Raw genomic sequence first — 19,506 nt, 5'->3', positions numbered from 1 at the left:
GAGAGTGCTAAAAAAATGACACAACTTCAGATACTGGAAATCTGAAACAAAAACAGAAATTGCTGGAAAGACTCAGCAGGTCTAGCAGCATCTGCGGAAAGAAAGCAAAGTCAACATTTCGGGTCCAGTAGCCCTCCTTCAGAACACTAACTCTGCTTTCTCTTTATTGATGCTGCCAGACCTGCTGAGTTTCTCCAACAATTTGTTTTTATTTGAGAGGAGGGTGCTGATTGTTTGATTCATAACTGGCGTGCAATAAGAACAGTTCACTGTCAGTTTTAATTTTCAGATCAGGCAGGTAGATTCTGATTAGTCTGAACTGTTTAAATTTTCACTGAACTGACACCTCACAGATTTATAACCAAATTCTCCTGATTTTGATGTTTCACCAACTAGAACCTTTTGCTGAGATGACTGGTTGCATAAACTGACTTGTAACTCCTTCCAGGAGAGAAACTAAACAAAATCCTGGTGTTTTAAGACCATAAGATGTAGAAGCATTAAGTCTGCTCCACAATTCAATGAGATCATGACTATATCCTAATGTTCAACTTCACGTTCCTGCTTTTGTTTTTGTTTTGCTTTTGTTTATTTTGTACATCAATGATTTTTAAGCTTGTGTGTAAAAGTCTTAACTTAAAATTTTGTCATAAGATCATTTCAGTCATTCACAACAAGTGGAATTTCTTTACAAGATTAATCAATTTTGAAGGGGATTGCCAGTACTCCTTTTCCTTACCAAAATCCTTTGTTCCTCCCATCTGGAGTAGAGATTTCCAAGCTCTTTTGCTGAACACAATTGTTGTGAGAAGCAGAGTAAGACTTACTAATTAATGCTCTCTGGGTGGAATTTCATTCAGTAAAGGTGTCCCTGGCCCCCTCCATTTTGGGTTGTTTTATTGTTTCTCTCTCCTTTATTCTCACAGCGTTCTTCCTTCTTTTCTGATTGTTTTTACTGACTGATTGCAGCTGGCTTATCAAGTGGACATTCTGATACAAGGACAGGACCTGAAATGTTAACTCTAGTTTCTTTCTCAATCATAGCTACAAGATCTGCATTCTTTGTTAGCTTTTAAGTTTTCCAGTACTACAGAATTTTGTTTGTGGAAAACAATACATTGGCTTATCCAATAAAATTATTTTTCACACTTTTAAAACTTGGTAACAAGTGAATGAAATAGTTGTCAGTGTCATCATATTTTTACAAAATTAAACTCCTCCTGCAAATTACTGAGAAATACATTTCTTACAGTGACAGTCTAATTTCAGCTTTCTGACAACTGAAATCAGCACACTCCAGGATACCAAAATGTGGATCAAAGTTTCTTCTGTGACAATCATTCACAAATGATTGGGCTTCAGATTGGTATGACAGGTCAGCGCAACATCGAGGGCCGAAGGGCCTGTACTGCGCTGTAATGTTCTATGTTCTATGATAGTGAAGTTGCTGAATGGGGATGGGGGGGTGAGGTAACTAGTTACTGTGAAGGAATTGTTTGTTCATACAGAACCAAGGCAGAAAGAGGTTGAGTAAATTGTAGCCTCCCTGCCACTTAGTGTAACCAAAAGTGGAAGAATGCATTTGCTGTCTCTGCGCCTTTCTCTTGCTCCTGAGCTTCTTAGCTGCTGGCTTCCTCATAACTTGTAAGTTTGTGCAACATGCAACCACAGTTCTTGACAGGCATCAGCTGGCTACTGCAGAGTCTTTCCAGTGTAATCCATTCAGAGGGAGCTGGGTGCAGACGGTCTTATATTCCTTGTGGCAGCACAGCTATCATTGTAGGACACTTGTAATGGTTCTGGGTAAGGATCATGAGGGGATAACCTTTAACGTAGTGCTGGAAAAACACAGCTGGTCAAACAGCATCCCAGGAGCAGGAGAGTTGACGTTTTGGACATAAGTCCTTCATCAGGAATGTCTTATGCTGAAAACATCAACTGTCCTGCTCCTCGGATGCTGCCTGACTGGCTGTGCTTTTCCAGTGCTGCACCTTTTGAATCTGATCTCCAGCATCTTCAGTCCTCACTCTCCCCTGTGGATAACCTTTAACACCCAGCAACTAACATTAGCTTGGCAAGGTAGGTTAAAGTACACTTAGTACAGAGAACTGATACAGGAATGAAGGAATCATGACTGCTGCCAGGATAATGGACTTTGAACAGCTTATATCACACATCAGCTACTCATTACATTTTTGCCTCAGAAAGTGCCCGTGTTTATGAGACACTTGCAAGAAAATGTTTAGAATGGCTGTACTGCAAACTGGGAGGTTACATGTATCTTCAGCATCAGCCTGAAAGGAGCCAGAGGAATAAAGGTGCTATCACTGGACACCTCAACAATTGTAGCCAGTGCAGTTCTAATCTGATTTTGTGGTCACAGCATTAGCTACCTCAGTTGGCAGGTTTCGGTCACGTTCTTTGGAATAAAGGCATTTTGAGAATTGGTCGTTCATGAAATTCAGATGCTCCCTCAAGACCTTCAACAGAAATGTACACCACTCCCTTCCACCCCACCCGACTGGGAGTTCTTCTTCCCTCCTCCACCTCTTCTTTCAGCGGCTTATTCTGCTGTCTGTAGTTTCTCTTCATTTTACCAATTAATCTCAATTTTCAGAGGAAGTTTTCCCAAGCCACCCATTTCAACATTCAGAATCAATAAGACCACTCCCTGCAAAGTGTTCAAAATTTAAAAATTAGTATTCCAAAATTTATCCAATTCCACCACCAGCCAAAAGAAATAATCCCACAACTAACGTGTAAGTAGTTCATAATCCCTTTCAAAAACACCACTAAGACTGTCCTTCATCTAATTTCATTAGTGTGCTCAACTGTGTGCAAAGTTGGAGCAGTGTAGGAAGGAGTAAAGAATTTGGAAACAGCAGAACTGGCTCTAAATCAGCACCGTTCATAACACAGTCCCTGCTCTGCATGCTGTTGGTGGTCGTTAGTTGCATACATGCCTTTCATCAAAATGGCATGCATGCACTGCCAAATGTTCATGCCTGTCTCTGGCCTTTATTTGGAGCATAAGGAAATTGTGTCTTATCTGAAAACAAACACTACAGGCTAATTTCTCACCTAACATTTGTGCTCTTTCATTTACACATCAGAGGCAATAAATGATGCACTTTAATTGCAGGTTTAGATTTCAGGACCTGTCATTCTGGCATTTATGACAAGTGAATATGCTCCTTGACCTTTGATATCTGTGATTAAAATGCCTTCAGTCTGCAGGGTGGCCTTAAACAAAACAGATAGATTCAGACTATCGAAGACCCTGTATTGTTTGCAGTATTCTTCAGTTTTATGGTTAACATTGGAATTTATAATAAACATCTTTACCCAAAGAACAAACAGTATGAAGATATTACCATTAGTTGAGTGTTGATGGGGAAAAAAATTATTGAACTTTTTTATCTTGTGATCATTATGCAAAAATACAAATTAAGGGAGAAAATCAACATTTCTAGTGCATGACAGGGGAGTGTTGATTGTTTGACGGTGGTCTGTGGTAGAGATGTTGCCATGGAGAATACACCCATTAATACTGGTTGAAAGTTAACTACCAGACTTTGTTTACATTTTAAACCACACAGGTTGACTGGTCAGGACATTGCCCTCAGAACTAAGCCAGTGATTGCCTGTCACCTGTTTTCATAGAATCCCACAGTGTGGGAGCAGGCCATTCAACCCATTGAATCCACACTGATCCTTCGAAGAGCACCCACCCAGACTCACCGCATCGATGTAACAAGACATATTTTGTGGTTAAGTCACCTTACCTGCACATCTTTAGACTGTGGGAGGAAATCATAGCACCCAGAGGAAACCCACAAGGAGAATGTACAAACTCCACACAGTCGCCTGAGGGTGGCATTGAACCCAGGTCCCCCGTGCTCTGAGCGTGCTGCCTTGTTGAGTTGAAAAATGTGTGATTTTTCTAACTGCAAAGATCAGAGCCCTGTTTAATATATTAAGTTCCAATCCATGCACATGTTCCAGTCCATACACATGTTGCAAGCTGCATGGCTGACAATCCTAAACTTTTAGCATTATTCCTTATACATTCGGAATTATCCAGCAAATATTGTCCATTAACAGAGTCGCATCTGTTGTTGTAAGTTTTGCAAATGCAGCTTGGTTGGTAGAGTACTTTATTTGTTGCGATCAGTTATTTGCGACATGCTATTTGATACAATCTGCCAGCCTTTAAAATGTATGGTCTACTTTCCTGGCATCGCAGTGACCACTGAAATTTGTATCATGCATTGCTCATTTGAGAGTCTGAGTGATAGGCAGAACCCACTTTTATGACTCCATAACAGTATCCTGTTGATAACAAGCATGTGTGTCCCAGCAGATTGGAAAAACACAACACTTCTATTCAAGTAATGAGGGAGACAGAAAGCAAGAAACATTTGGCTATTAGCCCATTGTCTGTCACAGGGATTTTTTTTGTGTTAATAACAATACATTTAGAAAATTGTAATGCAGTCTTGCAAAGCCACATGTTTGATTAATTTATCAGAGTTCTTTGAAGATGTGTCAAACAGGGTGTATGGTTGGGAATCTGTTTTTGGAATTTTAAAAAAGCCTTCAGTAAAGTGTCACACAATGTAGGAACTCATGGTTTTGGAGTCGCTTATTAGCATGGATGGAGGATTGATCAGCTACCCGGAAACAATATGAGATAAGTGTAGACTGGGGCCTCAACTATGTCCAATCTATATTAATGCCTTGTATGAAGGGATCAATGTGTGGTCATAAAATTGGCAAATGATGGGTAGATAGATAGGGAAACAAATTGCACTGAAGAAATAAGAAATTTACAAATGGATATGGGTAGGTTAGATGATGGCCAGAATTTGGTAGATGACGTTTTATATGGATAGTTGTGAGATTATCAAAAGAATAATGAGGCAACTCATTATTTAAATGGAGAGAAACTCCAACATACTTTTGTGCAGACAATATGGGTGAATTGGAGAAAACTAGTATGTATGTGTATTGGGTAACAAGGAGGGCACAGGAAACTTTGGCACATTTTGCTTAAGGAATGGGGTATAAAAGTAGGGAAGTAAAGCTCTATAAAGCATTAGTGAGACTGTCTGGAATACTGCATACAGATTTGGTCCCCTTGTAATGGAGGCAGTTCAGAGAAGGTTCACTAGATTAATTTTAGAGATGAAAGCCTTGTCTTAGGAGACATTACATTTTGGTCTATGCTCGCTAGAGTTTAGAAGAATGCGAGGAGACCTACTTGAGGCATGTAGGATGCTGAAGAGGATTGACCAATTAGATCTAGACAAGTAGATGTAGAATGGATTTTCCCTTGTTGTTTAATCTAGAATGAGAGATCAAAGTTTTAGTCTAAAGTATGACAGATTTAAAACAGAGATGAGGAGGAACTGTGTCTCTGAAAGGGTCAATAATCTGTGAATTCGCTATTGCAGAACATGATGGACGCTGATGCATTGGACAAATTTAAGGAGCAGATCAATGACTTTTGATTAGTAATGGGTGAAAGGGTTCTGGGAAACATTCAAGAAAGTGGAATAGTTTAGATTAGATTACTTACAGTGCGGAAACAGGCCCTTCGACCCAACAAGTCCACACCGACCCTCCGAAGATTAACCCCACCCAGACCCATTCCCCTACATTGACCCCTTCACCTAACACTACGGGCAATTTAGCATGGCCAATTCACCTAACCTGCACATTTTTGGACTGTGGGAGGAAACTGGAGCACCCAGAGGAAATCCACACAGACACGGGGAGAATGTGCAAACTCCACACAGGCAGTTGCCTGAGAACCCGGGTCTCTGGCGCTGTGAGGCAGCAGTGCCACCATGCCGCCAGTAGAGGCCAAGATTATTTCAGCCATAATCATACTAAATGGCAGAACAGGTTTGAAAGGCTGAATTACCTACTCCTCCTCGTTCTTGTGTTAAGAGAAATCAAAGACCCTCTGCATCTTAAGCTATTCATTACAATAATGCCAATTTAATCTAGCCTAATCGCGTTTTCATTATTTTTGTCAGTAGTTTATGTCTGAGTCAACAATATTTTTGTTGATGATTGGTAAGAAATTGTGTCCAATCTCAGAATATTGTTATAATCCATGGAATGTGTACATTGATGGCCAGGCCAAAATTTATTGCCCAGAGGCAGTTAAAAGTTAACCACATTGCAATGAGTCTGAAGTCACATGCATGCCAGACGAAATAAGGAAAGTAGACTTCCTTCCCTAAGGGACATTACTGAACCAGATTTTTTTTAACGGTAATCAATAATCATCACACTGTCGTCATTGGACTAGCTTTTAATACCAGATTTTTATTGAATTCAAATGTTACCATCTCCTATGGTAGTATTTGAAAACATGTCCTCAGAATATTCACCTAGGATTTTGAATTATTAGTCTAGTGACATTACCACCCTGGCACTGCTTCCATGATGACATTGATGCATACATTCTTGCTGCCTAATTTAGCCCTTAACTAGGAAAGAAATTGCATACAAAATCTGAAACACCGATCAAGTGATAATGTCTGTATGTGTTTATCTGATAGAAGTGAAGAATGGGTCAGTGTTTATAAAGATTTGAAGTGCATTGGAGGTTAGAATAATATGAATATAAAAGAAATGTTGCATCAGTCTCTGAGGACCACCAATAAATTGTTGTTTTGGTTTATTTCTATAGTTAACATTGTAGTTTTACTTTGTTCTCATAGGTTTGAACAAGCATTCATTAATAGTCTGATCAGTAATTTTGCCAGAGAAGGCCACAAAAACTTCTGGATAGGTCTTCAGGATAGAAATCAGACTGAAAAATATACCTGGTTACTGGCAAATGATAAGAATGCACCAGTTTCCTTCACAAATTGGAATAAAAATCAACCAGGTAGATAATTAAAGAAAATTTACTGCATTTCTTTATTTTGAACTACATTGTTTAACTTTTCCCTTTATCATTTTATAAATACTTATGTTAATATTTAAACAGAAAGACTAAGTTAGGGATTTGAAACTTTTCCTCATTTTAAAGTGGAAGAGAATATGACATTTAAGACATTGTTCAGTATCCTTAGTGAATTCCCTTCTTTGTTTTTCAGCTCATTCAGGTGGTTGTGTTGCACTGGTAAGAGTTAAATCTCATATTCTTTGGGAAGTTAAAGACTGTAAAACCTTCAAAGCAATGTCTTTGTGTGAGCAAAAAGTTGCAACTACTCCACGATCAAAATCCTTCCCTGATCAAGCCATGAAGGCTAAAGCTAAATGTCATTTTGGATGGGAGTCCAGCCCAGATCTTCTGAATTGCTTCAAGGTGAAAAGCTTTACTCTCCAAGCCAACCACTTGGAAAAGATAAGCAAAAACTGTTTTTTTTTATTTATACCTTCAGTATTGTCAGTAGCAGAAGACTTAAATTTGAGCTTTTTACTAACGTTTGCATGTTATATTAAATCAAATTCTAATCCTCAGCATTTCAAATCGACCCAGCAAAGGTGAGTGTTTTTTATGAGTAGTTGAAGTGGCTTGCAGTTAAAGTAATGGTGTACTATATTTATTTTTTCTGAAGAATTCTCTTATTTACAAAAAGATGCTTAAAATTACTGATATTTTAAGAACTTGTTACATTCAGTAGTGCTTGTTGAATGAATTATGCTAGGTTTTTCTGCAATAGCTGTCACATAATTAATTTTCCCTGAAGGCCATAAGGCTACCTGAAGCAAACTCTCTGGGTGGAATCTTGTGCTGCCCCAGGGAGGGAACCAGTGTGGGTAAGGGACATTATTTGTGTGTGAGGCCAAAACTCAGATTCCTGATGACCAAAAAAAAGTTTGCAATTAAGTTCTTGGAACTAAAGTTAGATTGAGTTTCACGCTGGCAAGCCTTTTTGCATGTATTTGCGTGTCAGGCATGCTCATTAAAAGGCCAAATTGTTATTTATTCTCCTTTGTAACTAAGTTCTACTTCTGTGAAGAGAAACGTACTTTGATTCAGGACTGTGTAAAAGGCAGATAGGGGAGGTGAATTGAACAAGTTGGACTGAGGCTGCTGCTTAGTCCTCTTTGGTGACCACAATTTCCCCTCCCACATAGTCAACACTGCCTTCCAGGCATCTCCTCCACTTCCCGCACCTCTGCCCTTGAACCCCACCTCTCCAACCGTAACAAGGATAGAATGCCCCTCATCCTCACCTCCCATCACACTAATCTCCGGATACAGCACATTGTCCTCTGCCATTTCTGAACCTACAATCAGACCCACCAGTAGAAATATATTTCCCTCCCCACCCCTATCAGCATTCCACAGAGACTATTCCCTCCGTGACTCCCTCATTAGGTCCACGTCCCCCACCAATCCACTCTCCACTCCTGGCACCTTCCTTTGCTGCCACAAGAAGTGTAAAACCTGTGCCCACACCTCCCCCCTCAGTTCCATCCAACGCCCCAAAGGATCCTTTCACATCCGGCAGAATTTCCCCGCACATCCAAACGGTGTCCGTTGCTCTCGATGTGCTCTCCTCTACATTGGGAAGATAGTACGCCAACTCATGGAACGTTTAAGGGAATATCTCTGGGACACACGCACCAAACAGCTCCGCTGCCCTGTGGCTGACCACTTCAACTCCCACTCCACCAAGGACATGCAAATCCTGAGCTGCCTCCACCACCAAATCCAAGCCACCTGACACCTGGAGAAAGAACATCTCATCTTCCACCTTGGGACCCTCCAACCATACGGCATCAACTTCAGCAGTTTCCTCATCTCCCCTTCCCTCACCTCATCCCAGATCCAACCCTCCAACTCAGCACAGCTCTGTTGACTTTCCTACTGACCTTGTTCATTCTATTTCCCACCTCACCGCTCCACCCTCCACTCCGAACTATCACTATCACCCCGCACCTTAATTTGTCTATCGCCTTCCCAGCTATCCCACCGTCCTATTTATCTCTCAGCAACCCCCCCCATTCCTGATGAAGGGCTTATGCCTGAAATATCAATTCTCCTGTTCCTTGGATCCTGTCTGACCTGCTGTGCTTTTCTAGCACCACATTTTTCAGCTCTGATCTCCACCATCTGCAGTCCTCACTCTCTCTTGTTTGGAGAGCCTTCACTTGGGCTGTCCGTTGATTGCGATCAGGTGGCGTTAGTCTAAATTGTGAGGTGCATGGAGGATAATCAATGGAGAGAGGCTGGGGTGTGAGGGATATGGGTCAAGGAAGCTGGCATAATGTGGAAAACTGTCTAGCCAAAAATAGAAGCCTCTCTTGAGAAGGAAGGCATGCTGACTGGAGAATAGTTGAAGGACCAGATAGTTTAGGTGCCAGCATCCACTCTGAGAGCCCAAGTGATTCTTCTCATTTGCAGAACATAAAAGTTTATCCAGGCATCCTTTTTAAATGTTAGTTCTTCAAACCCATAAGATAAAGGTGGGGATGTCGACTTGGTGCCTATTCCACCACACAATTCTCTGTGCCCCTAATGTGCAAAGGTAATGAGCTGACAGCCATGAGAAAAACTAACCCATCCCCAAGTGAATGTGATGCTCACTTCCACTCCTACTGCAGAACATGTATCCCAGAAGAGTTTTCTCAGAATGGTAGAGGATAATAGAGAAAGACAGTTAAGGAAAACAATAGTAGGGAAAGAGTACATGGGAAGAGATGAAATAAAAAGAGGAGAGAATGAGAAGGAAATATGGGAAAAACAGCCACCTTGCAGGAAAAAATCAAGCACAATATTTGGGGATGGGCAATAAATGTGGCATTTCTGGCATCACCCTCATCCTGAGTCCCAAAAAATTAGCTCCAAAACCATCTTTACAGTTTTGTGTCGAAAAGTGTGGTGCTGGAAAAGCACATCCAGTCAGCCAGCATCCAAGGAGCAGGAGAGTTGACATTTTGAGCATAAGCTCTCCATCAGGAATTCACCATTCCTGAAGAAGAACTGATGCTCGAAATGTCAACTCTCCTCCTCCTCGGATGCTGCCTGATCGACTGTGCTTTTCCAGTGCCACACATTTCAACTCTGATCTCCAGCATCTACAGTCCTCACTTTCTCCCTGTTACAGTTTTGTGGCAAGTTCAAACATGTGGCACGGCCCCCTTTTATTTGAAAACTGGATTTTTATTTCATTGGTCTATGATTATATTAATATAGAATTTCCATTCAAAGGTATTTCATCATGAGAAAGTGTTAAAGAAGAGAACTTGGGAAGAAGCGGAACAATTTTGTCAAGCATTTGGAGCTCATCTTGCAAGTTTCAGCCACTACAGTGAGGAAGTCTTTTTGAATGAAATTTTGGGATGGATGTTTGCTAGGTAAATTATGAAATAGTTATGTTTTTGAATGCAACTTAGATATCCAGTTTTTTTTTTAAAAAAGTTTTTTTACAGATCATAATGCAATTTAAATTGAAAAATATCCAGAAGGTCAGGCACCATTGTTTTTGGGACGATAAGCTATTGACATTTGTAACAAAAGTTCGCTTGAATTGTTATGTCTGCTTTTTGGTTCACAGATGCCACCTATTCTGCTCAGCATTCCAACTGTTTTTAGTTCAGATTTCCAGCATCAGTATACTTTTGCTTTGCATTATACATTTGTATGATCTAGAAAAACAAAGACAGCAGTTACATGGGAACACCATTGTCTGCAAGATTCCATCCAAGCCATATACCATCCTGACTTGGAACCAAATCGTAGTTTCTTCACTGTTGTGCGTTCAAAATCCTGCAACTCCACTTCCTAACAGCAGTGGCTCAGAAAGGCATCTCAATTTCAGTTAGGGTTGGCAATGCCCATTTCCCATTAACAAATTTGTAAATTCCTGTATATTATGAGAAAGATCTAGTGGAAAGTAGCTGCATTTTATTTGAAATGCACAAAGTTGATAGCCGTGAAATTTCCTTTAACAATCCCAATCTTGAAAAAGAAACTTTTAAAAGCTAAATCAATCATTTGAAATGATTTTCAGGATAAACTCTAAACTGATTTTGGAAGTGCAGTATTGCAATTTTGATTAAGACTTCTTGGAATCAGATTTTTTTTAATTGCTTTCATGTCCTCCCAGCAGGGGATAAAGGGAATTTGTTGTTGGATCTGAGAAGGAGGCAGCAAAATAACCTGCCCCAGAGAGGAGAAAGTCATATACTTTTGAAAAACTGGTGAGAAAGCAATCATCTGGACCTTTATACTCCCATATATTTAAAATTTATATCACTGCCAAATGTCAAAGCAACACTTGCTGCAAGAATATATTGCTCTAGGAAAGATCTTTGGAATGACATGACACTATTGTGAAAACCTGGTTCATAATTCATAACTTTTTAATCTTTATCTTTATCTTTAAACTGAGAGTTGGAACTTTTCAATATACTGGTAAGATAAACAGTAATCGTATCTAAGACAATTGGCAATATCAGATTCTGTTGATGTTGATTCATGATCAGAGCTGGAAAGGTAACACTATAAACAATTGGGAGCTTGCTTTTGCTGAGTAATGGTGCCAGTAAATCTGAAGTGTTTTCCTACCTTTGTTAGAAATATGCTGTTGATTTGGTTTTCCAGAATGATGGAAAGCATTGGAATTAAAAAGGTAGTTTATTTGGATTTCTACCTGGTAATGGGCCACGTATGGTATGTTGCCTTAAATGTGGAACCTTGGTTGGAAGTCTATTTGGTTTAATTTATTAATTAAGTTAACAGAAGTAGACCATTCAATTTAGATTTCATGAGGGGAAAGAAGCTGGAAGGTTTTCTGAAATCTTCCTCATAGCAGTCATCCTCATAGCACTTTGTAGCAGAAAGCAATCTGCTTGAATAGTTAACTAAAGAGCTGTGAAGGAATTGTGGGAGCAGATTGGAAAAACAATGTCTATACATGTCCAAAGCCAGGGCAAGAGAGCTGAAGAGTCCACCGTCTGAGAATTTTAAAGAAAACTGGAAAATCGCTTTACCAAAAGTTAATGGAAGGAACCGCATGAAATTTGTACCTTGGGGATAAGGTGAAACAATGAAGAGAATTGAAGAGAAATTCCAGTTTCCAAATATGGCATACCTTTGAGTTGGTCCCAGGAAAAGTAAAATGAACTGTCCAAGATTTTATTAGATAAGGGAACTCTTGGGGAGGGGATTTAAAAAGTAAAACTGTTTATAGTGTATGTATTTTATAAGCTATAGTACTAAGGTTCTGGTACATGTTTTGTTTAATTTATACATTGTCATCAGCAATCACTCACAAACGAGTATCATTGTCCACCTAGAAAATACTTTGTCGCTGCTCATGGATTCTGTGTGACTGATTAGCCTAACCCTGGAGCCACACCTCTGACCACACATTTGGCAGATGTTAATGGAAGATGGAACAGGTCCTTGGCCTTGAGATCATTGGCTCAGTCGCTAGCACTGCTGCCTCCCAGTGCCAGGGACCTGGGTTCGATTCCAGCCTCGGGCAACTGGCCGTGTGGAGTTTGCACAGTCTCCCTGTGTATGTGTGGGTTTCCTCTGGTTGCTCCTGTTTCCTCCCACAGTCCAAAGATGTGCAGTTTAGGTAAATTGGCCGTAGTGTCCAGGGATGTGTTGGTTTGGTGCATTAATCAGGAGAAATGTTAAGTAATAGGGTGGGGGAATGGGTCTGGGTGGGATCATCTTTGAAGGGTCGGTGTGGACTTGTTGGGCCAAATGACCTGTTTCCACACTGTGGGGATTCTACAATTCCTTCGGTTCCTTTTCCATACTTGCTCTTGTTGATGGGTATTCTCGAAGAATTGTGTCCCTTCATACAGGAATTTCCTCCAAGTCAGTATCTTCTGAATGCGGATCACCCATGCATTGACATCTATGTTGTGTTCCTTGAGGGAAATCTTCAGGGAATCTTTGAAATGTGTCCTTTATCCTTCTGTTGTTAGAGTGCATTCCTGAGCTGGGTGAAGAGGATTTGCTGTGGCAGTTGGAATCCAGCATTTTAATCATGTGCCTGGCTCGGTGGAGCTGGTTTCAGATGATCACAGGGAGAAAGTAAGGACTGCAGATGCTGGAGATCAGAGTTGCGAGTGTGGTGCTGGGAAAGCACAGCACATCAGGCAGCATCTGAGGAACAGGTGAATTGACGTTTCAGGAATAAGCCTTTCATCAGGAATGAGGCTTGTTCCAGGACCACACTCTTGACTTCAGATGACCATAGCCTTGATGCTTCAAGAATATTGATGCCAGTACAAACAGCATTAATGGCGACATTTTCAAAGGTCTTCACATTCTCATTCTCTCTCTCTCTCTCTCTCTCTCTCTCTCTCTCTCTCTGTCTCACATACATATATACGTACGCATGCACACACACTGTTTATTTTTGTAACAAAATGTTGACTATGATCTTTGTAACACTCCAGTATACAAGGTTTTTGGACACGTATGCCCAAATTATTTCAATTAGAAAAGCCTGGAAGTGCCCATATAAATGAGATGGTAGTGGTCAGGGGACTGCTAAAATATCAAGTCCAGAAAGAACACCAAGATTTTTAATAGCTCGAAAACGCAAATAAAATTAGTTGGGAAACAAGTTAGCCTAAAATTTTTTTTTATGTTCTAGGGAAGAAGAAAGATGGTTTTGGATTGGATTTAACAAAAGGAATCCATCTTCTCTCGGCTCCTGGGCTTGGAGTGATGGTACTGGGGTAAGTAACTCCAATTTATTTCTATGCCATTAATGTTCCCAGCATATTTCCAGTTAATTTATGTTGTATATTATTTTTACAGTTCTGTGTGCATGATATTTGTATGATTTGATTCCCTTAAGAATTTTTTTCCCTTGAGCTGAAGGATAGAAATAGATAGAAGAAAAAAAACATTGGAGCCATAAAATAAAAAACAGACAGTTTTGGAAGGTAATGGCCTATTAATTGAAGGGTTGGAAGAAAGAGCTTGCATGTATATGGGATGTTTCTTTCACACCCTCAGAACCACACAATTTCTTCACTGTTAAATGGAGCATAATATCATGGAGGAACTGATGTTCTTGTTGGTGTTCCTTCCCCTTTACAGTTCAAAACTCTTAATTCAATGGTGTCACTGTGGAACACATTTTTCTTTTGCTTCATCTATCCAGCTCTGTTTCCTGTAGTCTTCATCCATTACCTTAATTACTGTAATAAAACCAATGTTGTTAAGAAGTACTCAGCAAATCAGGTAGTACTTGTGGCAGAGAGAGCAGAGTTAACGTTTCAGGTCAAATGTTTCATTAAAGTTTACAATAATTACAGTTGGTGTAACTTGCTCTTTCTTAGTATTGATTTAGAAATTTAGCCCATCTTTCCTGTTTCACATTCTATGAATCCAACTCATGCCTTGTCACCCTCTTTTCATGTTCACTCAAATGATAGTTATACTTTGGTCTTCAGGACCTTCTAAGGATATTTTTTTTTAAGTCTGTTAATTCCACTATGTATTGCATTTTTAAAAAAAACTTATAGCCAGACTTTATCACATTTCTTTGTAGAAAATTTGATCTGTTTCAGTGTTCGCAAAAAAAAGAGTCAATTCCAACTTGTGCATTTCAGTTGAGGCTGAGTAATTTACCTTGATGATAAAAAGATGGCAGGAATATGAATGATCTTTACATTCAGTGTCTTGATACGTGCTCAGTAAAGACACATTCAATGTAATGATCATTGTTTGACACTAAATATGAACAAAACTTTGATTTAGTGCTTCCCAAACTGTTTTAAACAAGTGTCTACCAAAGAAACCAACTACATAGCTGACAGCAGAATTTACAAAAGGAAACAACAGATTGTGGGACCACCAAAGAAAATGGGAGTTAGACTTTTCAAAGAGCATGAGCTTTCAAAAGAAGGCAGAAGAAGGGGATCATAACATAATCCATAAAATTATTTCCAAAAGAAGATGTTTTCAAGGCTCTAAAACAGAAATGCACCCAAAAAATGAAAAATTAATTCACTGGTTGTTGTTAAATGTTTGTTCAGAATGTCCTTGCCACCATAGATGATGGCTGCACCAGTGTGGTTTATATGGATTATTAAATCAATGGACCAATTTGTTGAATCATCAGGAGAGCTTATCAAAATATTTATAAATGAATTAATTGGAATATGATTTTATTTGGCATCCTAACCTCTGTACAGAGGAACCTCGATTATCCAAACGACACAGGCGGGGAGTATTTCGTTCGGTTAATCGAATTCCGGATAATCGAATGCCGGAAAAAGATTAGCCAAGCATCGAGACCTTGCGATCTTTTCAGATAATCTGATATTCAGATAATCAAATGCCAGATAATTTAAGTTCCTCTGTAATTCCGTGATTTTAATTCATGTTGTTTCAACAAAGTAGTACATTTTTAAAGCATTTTACTGGAAACATTCGGTTAAGCCACTCTTGGAATATTGTGTGCAATTCTGGTCTCCCTCCTATAGGAGTGATGTTGTGAAACTTGAAAGGGTTCAGAAAAGATTTACCAGGATGTTCCAAGGGTTGGAAGATTTGAGCTACAGGGAGAGGCTGAACAGGCTGGGGCTGTTTTCCCTGGAGCATCGGAGGCTGAGGACTGACCTTATAGAGGTTTATAAAATCATGAGGGGCATGGATAGGGTAAATAGACAAAGTCTTTTTCCTACGGTGAGAGAGTCTAGAACTGGAAGCCATAGGTTTAGGGTGTGAGGGGAAAGATTTAAAAGGGACCTTTTAAAGGGCAACTTTTTCACACAAAGGGATGGATTGAGCTGCCAGATGAAGTGGTGGAGGCAGGTATAATTACAACATTTCAAAGGCATCTGGATAAGTCTTTGAATAAGAAGAGTTTAGAGGGATATGGGCCAAATGCTGACAAATGGGATTAGGTTTACTTAGTATATCTGGTCTGCATGGACGAGTTGGACCAAAGGTTCTGTTTCCGTGCTGTACATCTCTATGACTCTATTTAATTTGTTTAATTTTTTGTGCTCAATTTAATCATTCACACTAGGCTATGTCATCATTTAATTCCTTTAGCTAAATGTGAATAATATGATCAAATGTATATTTTTCACACACAGCTATGCAAATCTATAGGTTCAACATTATTCTAACTCTAGCACATGATATTATGCATGCATTTTTCACCAAATACACCATTGCTGAACAAGCAAAATGACAAGTTAATCAGTATGAACAAAACAATGAGGAACATCTGAAAGAAGAACTGTAATGTCTTGGATTTCCAACCTGCAGCTATCATGAAAAACTAAACTGTTGTATTATCTCTTGGTTTCTAGGTTGTTTCTTTGTTTTCACTTGATAGAGACAAAGATGATGATGTCAGAATTTGTGCTGCATACAAATTTGATAAAACCATTGCACCTTTCCGTTGTGATGAAAAGCTGGGATGGGTTTGTAAAATGCCAAAAGGTAAATGCTTTGGTTTTATTTAAATGTGAAAAAGTTATTATTTTGCCTAATAATGGAATGTGTGCAGTGAACATTTAATTGATTAATCAATTGTTTTATTTAGGAGCTGAACTGAAAAAACCAGACTGGTACATTGATGGTAAGCAAGAGTAGCAGTAAATGCTCAAGTAATGTGAACAATAATTTTCTGTAAAGCAATAAGTATTTTGTGAAACTGTTGATTTACTTCATTATCCCCATAGTGACAGAACCAAGGTTGACTTGTGTGCTATCCACTGAGGTAAAACAGGACCTGACCAGTCTTTTGTTTTACCTTTTCTTTCACAAACTGTACATTAAGAGCTGATAAACCTATCCTAAAGAGAGAAGCCTGAATTTCAGCCTCCTTAGATTGACTCAGGTTTCTTGCCTAAGAGTTAATTCCAACGGTGCCAAGAAAAAAATCTTTTAATGGAGAGAAAATCTTCCTTTTTTTTCTATACCTCAGTCTTTATTAGGTCTAAAACATGCCATATTTATTGTGTTAGGACTTTTCTGCTCACTATATGTTTTCTGTTCTAGTGCACAGTCAGTTGACCTGCTGTAGTCCCTCTGCATTCTCCCCTTTAGCTCTAATGGATGATAATACAATTCCATCGGGGAGCACTTCTCTCTATTCAATCAATTGAACTATAAAAATAGGTCAAATTCATCTCAAAGCCTGTCCTGCCCCATTACTCTTGTGATAAGAGAAAGAAATTTCAGGCTCAGAAATCAAAATCTAAATGATTTTCTCTTCCTACTCATAAATATTGGCCCAGATTTTCTGATGGCCAGGTAATGAATTGGAGTCGCATGTAACGAACATGAAGAAACCCCAATGCAACTGACTTTGAGAGAATTGTGAGGGAATTTGAACATTATGATTTGGCAATTCCCCTGCATCTTGAATCCTCTGAAGATTTTTTTTAATGTTGGAGTATTTGGACAGTTCCAATTCCTGTAAATTTATTTTTTTAATCAGGAAATGTTAGAGGATTAAAAAATCTAAATAATCATAGAACTCCTACAGTGTGTAAAAAGGCCACTCGGCCCATCGAGTCCACAACAAGCCTCCAAAGACCATTCCTCCCACCCTATGCCTGTAACCCTGCATTTCCCAAGGCTAATCCACCTAGTCTGCACATCCCTGGACACCATTAGCAATTTAGCATAACCAATCCACTTAACCTGCACATATTTGGACTATAATGTGGGTTAACTAATAAATTCAACTGCTCCCACCTTACAACTACATCTGAATGGGCCACAAGGCCCCTTGTGGTGTAAAAAAACCCGTTAAAATCTCAACCCATCAGGACAACCTGCATACCCACCACCCCTCCATCCCCACCCCAAAAACCAACAAACCATGGCAGGACTCATCACTGACTTGACCCCTGAACCTAACTTAGTGACTTGTTTAGCCACCCATCCTTGGCACCCGACATATACCCTCCTCCCCTACCCAAACTAACTCACACCCTCCCCCAACATTTGCCTTATATACATACCCTTCCTGAGGAGCTGTCACAGTAGCTTGCTATGCTGCTGGATATTTAAACTCCAGCTTAGAATACCCTGCTGCAAAATGGAGTGAGGTTTCAACAATGATTCTCCCTCTGGCTCCACTTTTTCTTGGACAAGTCTCTGCTGTTTGATAACTGAAGGCTGCTATCCAGGACTCTCCAGTGCACAACTGATCTAAAGATAAATGATCGCCATCGGAAGTACAGTTTCTGATGCTGACTGGAATTTCTAGGTGAATATTCATGAATTTGGCCTGGACAAAATACGAATATAAATTACTTGTAACTTCAATCAGATAATGTTTGCATTTATGATCATTTTAGCAGTATAAGCTTTTAACTCCTATTTCTTGTGAATAGGTTATAAAATGTAACATGGAGATTGTTTGAAAATGCTGGTGTGAATAAGGTTAACATTTAAAAGCTGTGCAGCTTAATTTGTATTCCTGTAAATTCTGAATTGTTTCCTCTGTGCAGAAGAGCAATTTGCATTTGCACCTTGGATCTTCTTTCAAGGAGCTGAATATTTGTTTTTTGAGACGGAGGGGAAGTGGCTTGCAGCTGCTGTGGCTTGTAGTCTGATGGGTAGCGACTTGGCATCTATAAATACAGCCAAAGAACAGGACTTCATTAAAAACAGAATTGAAAAGGTAAAAGAAGATCAAAATTTTGTTTCACGATGGAGCAGATTTTATAGCAGTAATAGCTAGGATTTCTGAGTACTATTGAATCTCATTACAAAAACACTTTGTGAAGTCGATCTATAATAACACTATCTCTCTCAGCTCTAGATGCATCGTTTTTTTGTAGAGCAGTGTCATTTCTACAGCTGTCACATTCATATTGCCTACTTGCCCAGTGGTTGGAAAAGATCCACACAAATCAATGAGAACAAAACAGCTCCTCAGCCCTCTAGAGGATGATTGTGAACATTTCAACTTTGCCTACCGAAAGTCAAAAAAGCATGACTGCCTTCAACTTTTGTACAGGTCAGGGCTCAGTTAGTTGGATAGCTCGTTTACTGGGATGCCAACAGTGTGGGTTCAATTCCCACATCAACTGAGGTCACCATGAAGGATTCTCATTCTCAACCTCGCCCCTCACCTGAAGCATAGTGATACTCTGGTTAAACCACCACCAGTCATTACTCTCTAATGAGAGAGCAGTCCTATAGCCTGGTAAGACTATGGTGACTTTACCATTACCTTTGTATAGGTCACTATGCAAATATGTTGCAGTCAAAAGTGTCTCAGCCAATGGATGCTGGACCTTAAATGACTTAAATCTTTCGTATGAATCATTTTGCTTTCTTTGTTAAGTTGTAACCAGGTATAAACTGCTATATTGTGAATTATAAGATAAATTTTGATGCATTTAAATTTCCAGTTAACCATGTGACATATAATGAAGCATAAATGGGGGTTAATTTTCCTTCTTTGAAAGCTATTCAGTTACTTACTAGGCCAATTCACACATTTAAGATTTTTGATTTTTAATCTGCTGAATGTAGTGTACATTGCAGCAGCTCCAATACTATATTCATCAAAT

The 19,506-nt window shown here is 39.4% G+C and overlaps 1 protein-coding gene across 3 annotated transcripts in view; it reads left to right on the top strand.

Annotated features, from left to right (window-relative positions):
- The window catches only part of pla2r1 (phospholipase A2 receptor 1), a 154,843-nt gene that overhangs the window by 83,889 nt on the left and 51,448 nt on the right, over positions 1 to 19,506 (top strand). For all 3 annotated transcript variants that reach the window (XM_072579437.1, XM_072579438.1, XM_072579436.1), the window contains exons 11-17: positions 6,738 to 6,907; positions 7,119 to 7,330; positions 10,187 to 10,332; positions 13,599 to 13,683; positions 16,279 to 16,411; positions 16,515 to 16,550; positions 18,436 to 18,608. In XM_072579437.1, the coding sequence (XP_072435538.1) occupies positions 6,738 to 6,907; positions 7,119 to 7,330; positions 10,187 to 10,332; positions 13,599 to 13,683; positions 16,279 to 16,411; positions 16,515 to 16,550; positions 18,436 to 18,608 (955 nt within the window). The remainder of the gene's footprint in view (positions 1 to 6,737; positions 6,908 to 7,118; positions 7,331 to 10,186; positions 10,333 to 13,598; positions 13,684 to 16,278; positions 16,412 to 16,514; positions 16,551 to 18,435; positions 18,609 to 19,506) is intronic.

Source organism: Chiloscyllium punctatum, chromosome 10 (assembly GCF_047496795.1).
Source record: "Chiloscyllium punctatum isolate Juve2018m chromosome 10, sChiPun1.3, whole genome shotgun sequence".
NCBI classification, from domain to species: domain Eukaryota; kingdom Metazoa; phylum Chordata; class Chondrichthyes; order Orectolobiformes; family Hemiscylliidae; genus Chiloscyllium; species Chiloscyllium punctatum.
The sequence above is the reverse complement of the archived record's forward strand: the minus strand, read 5'-3'. Positions and strand labels throughout refer to the sequence as shown.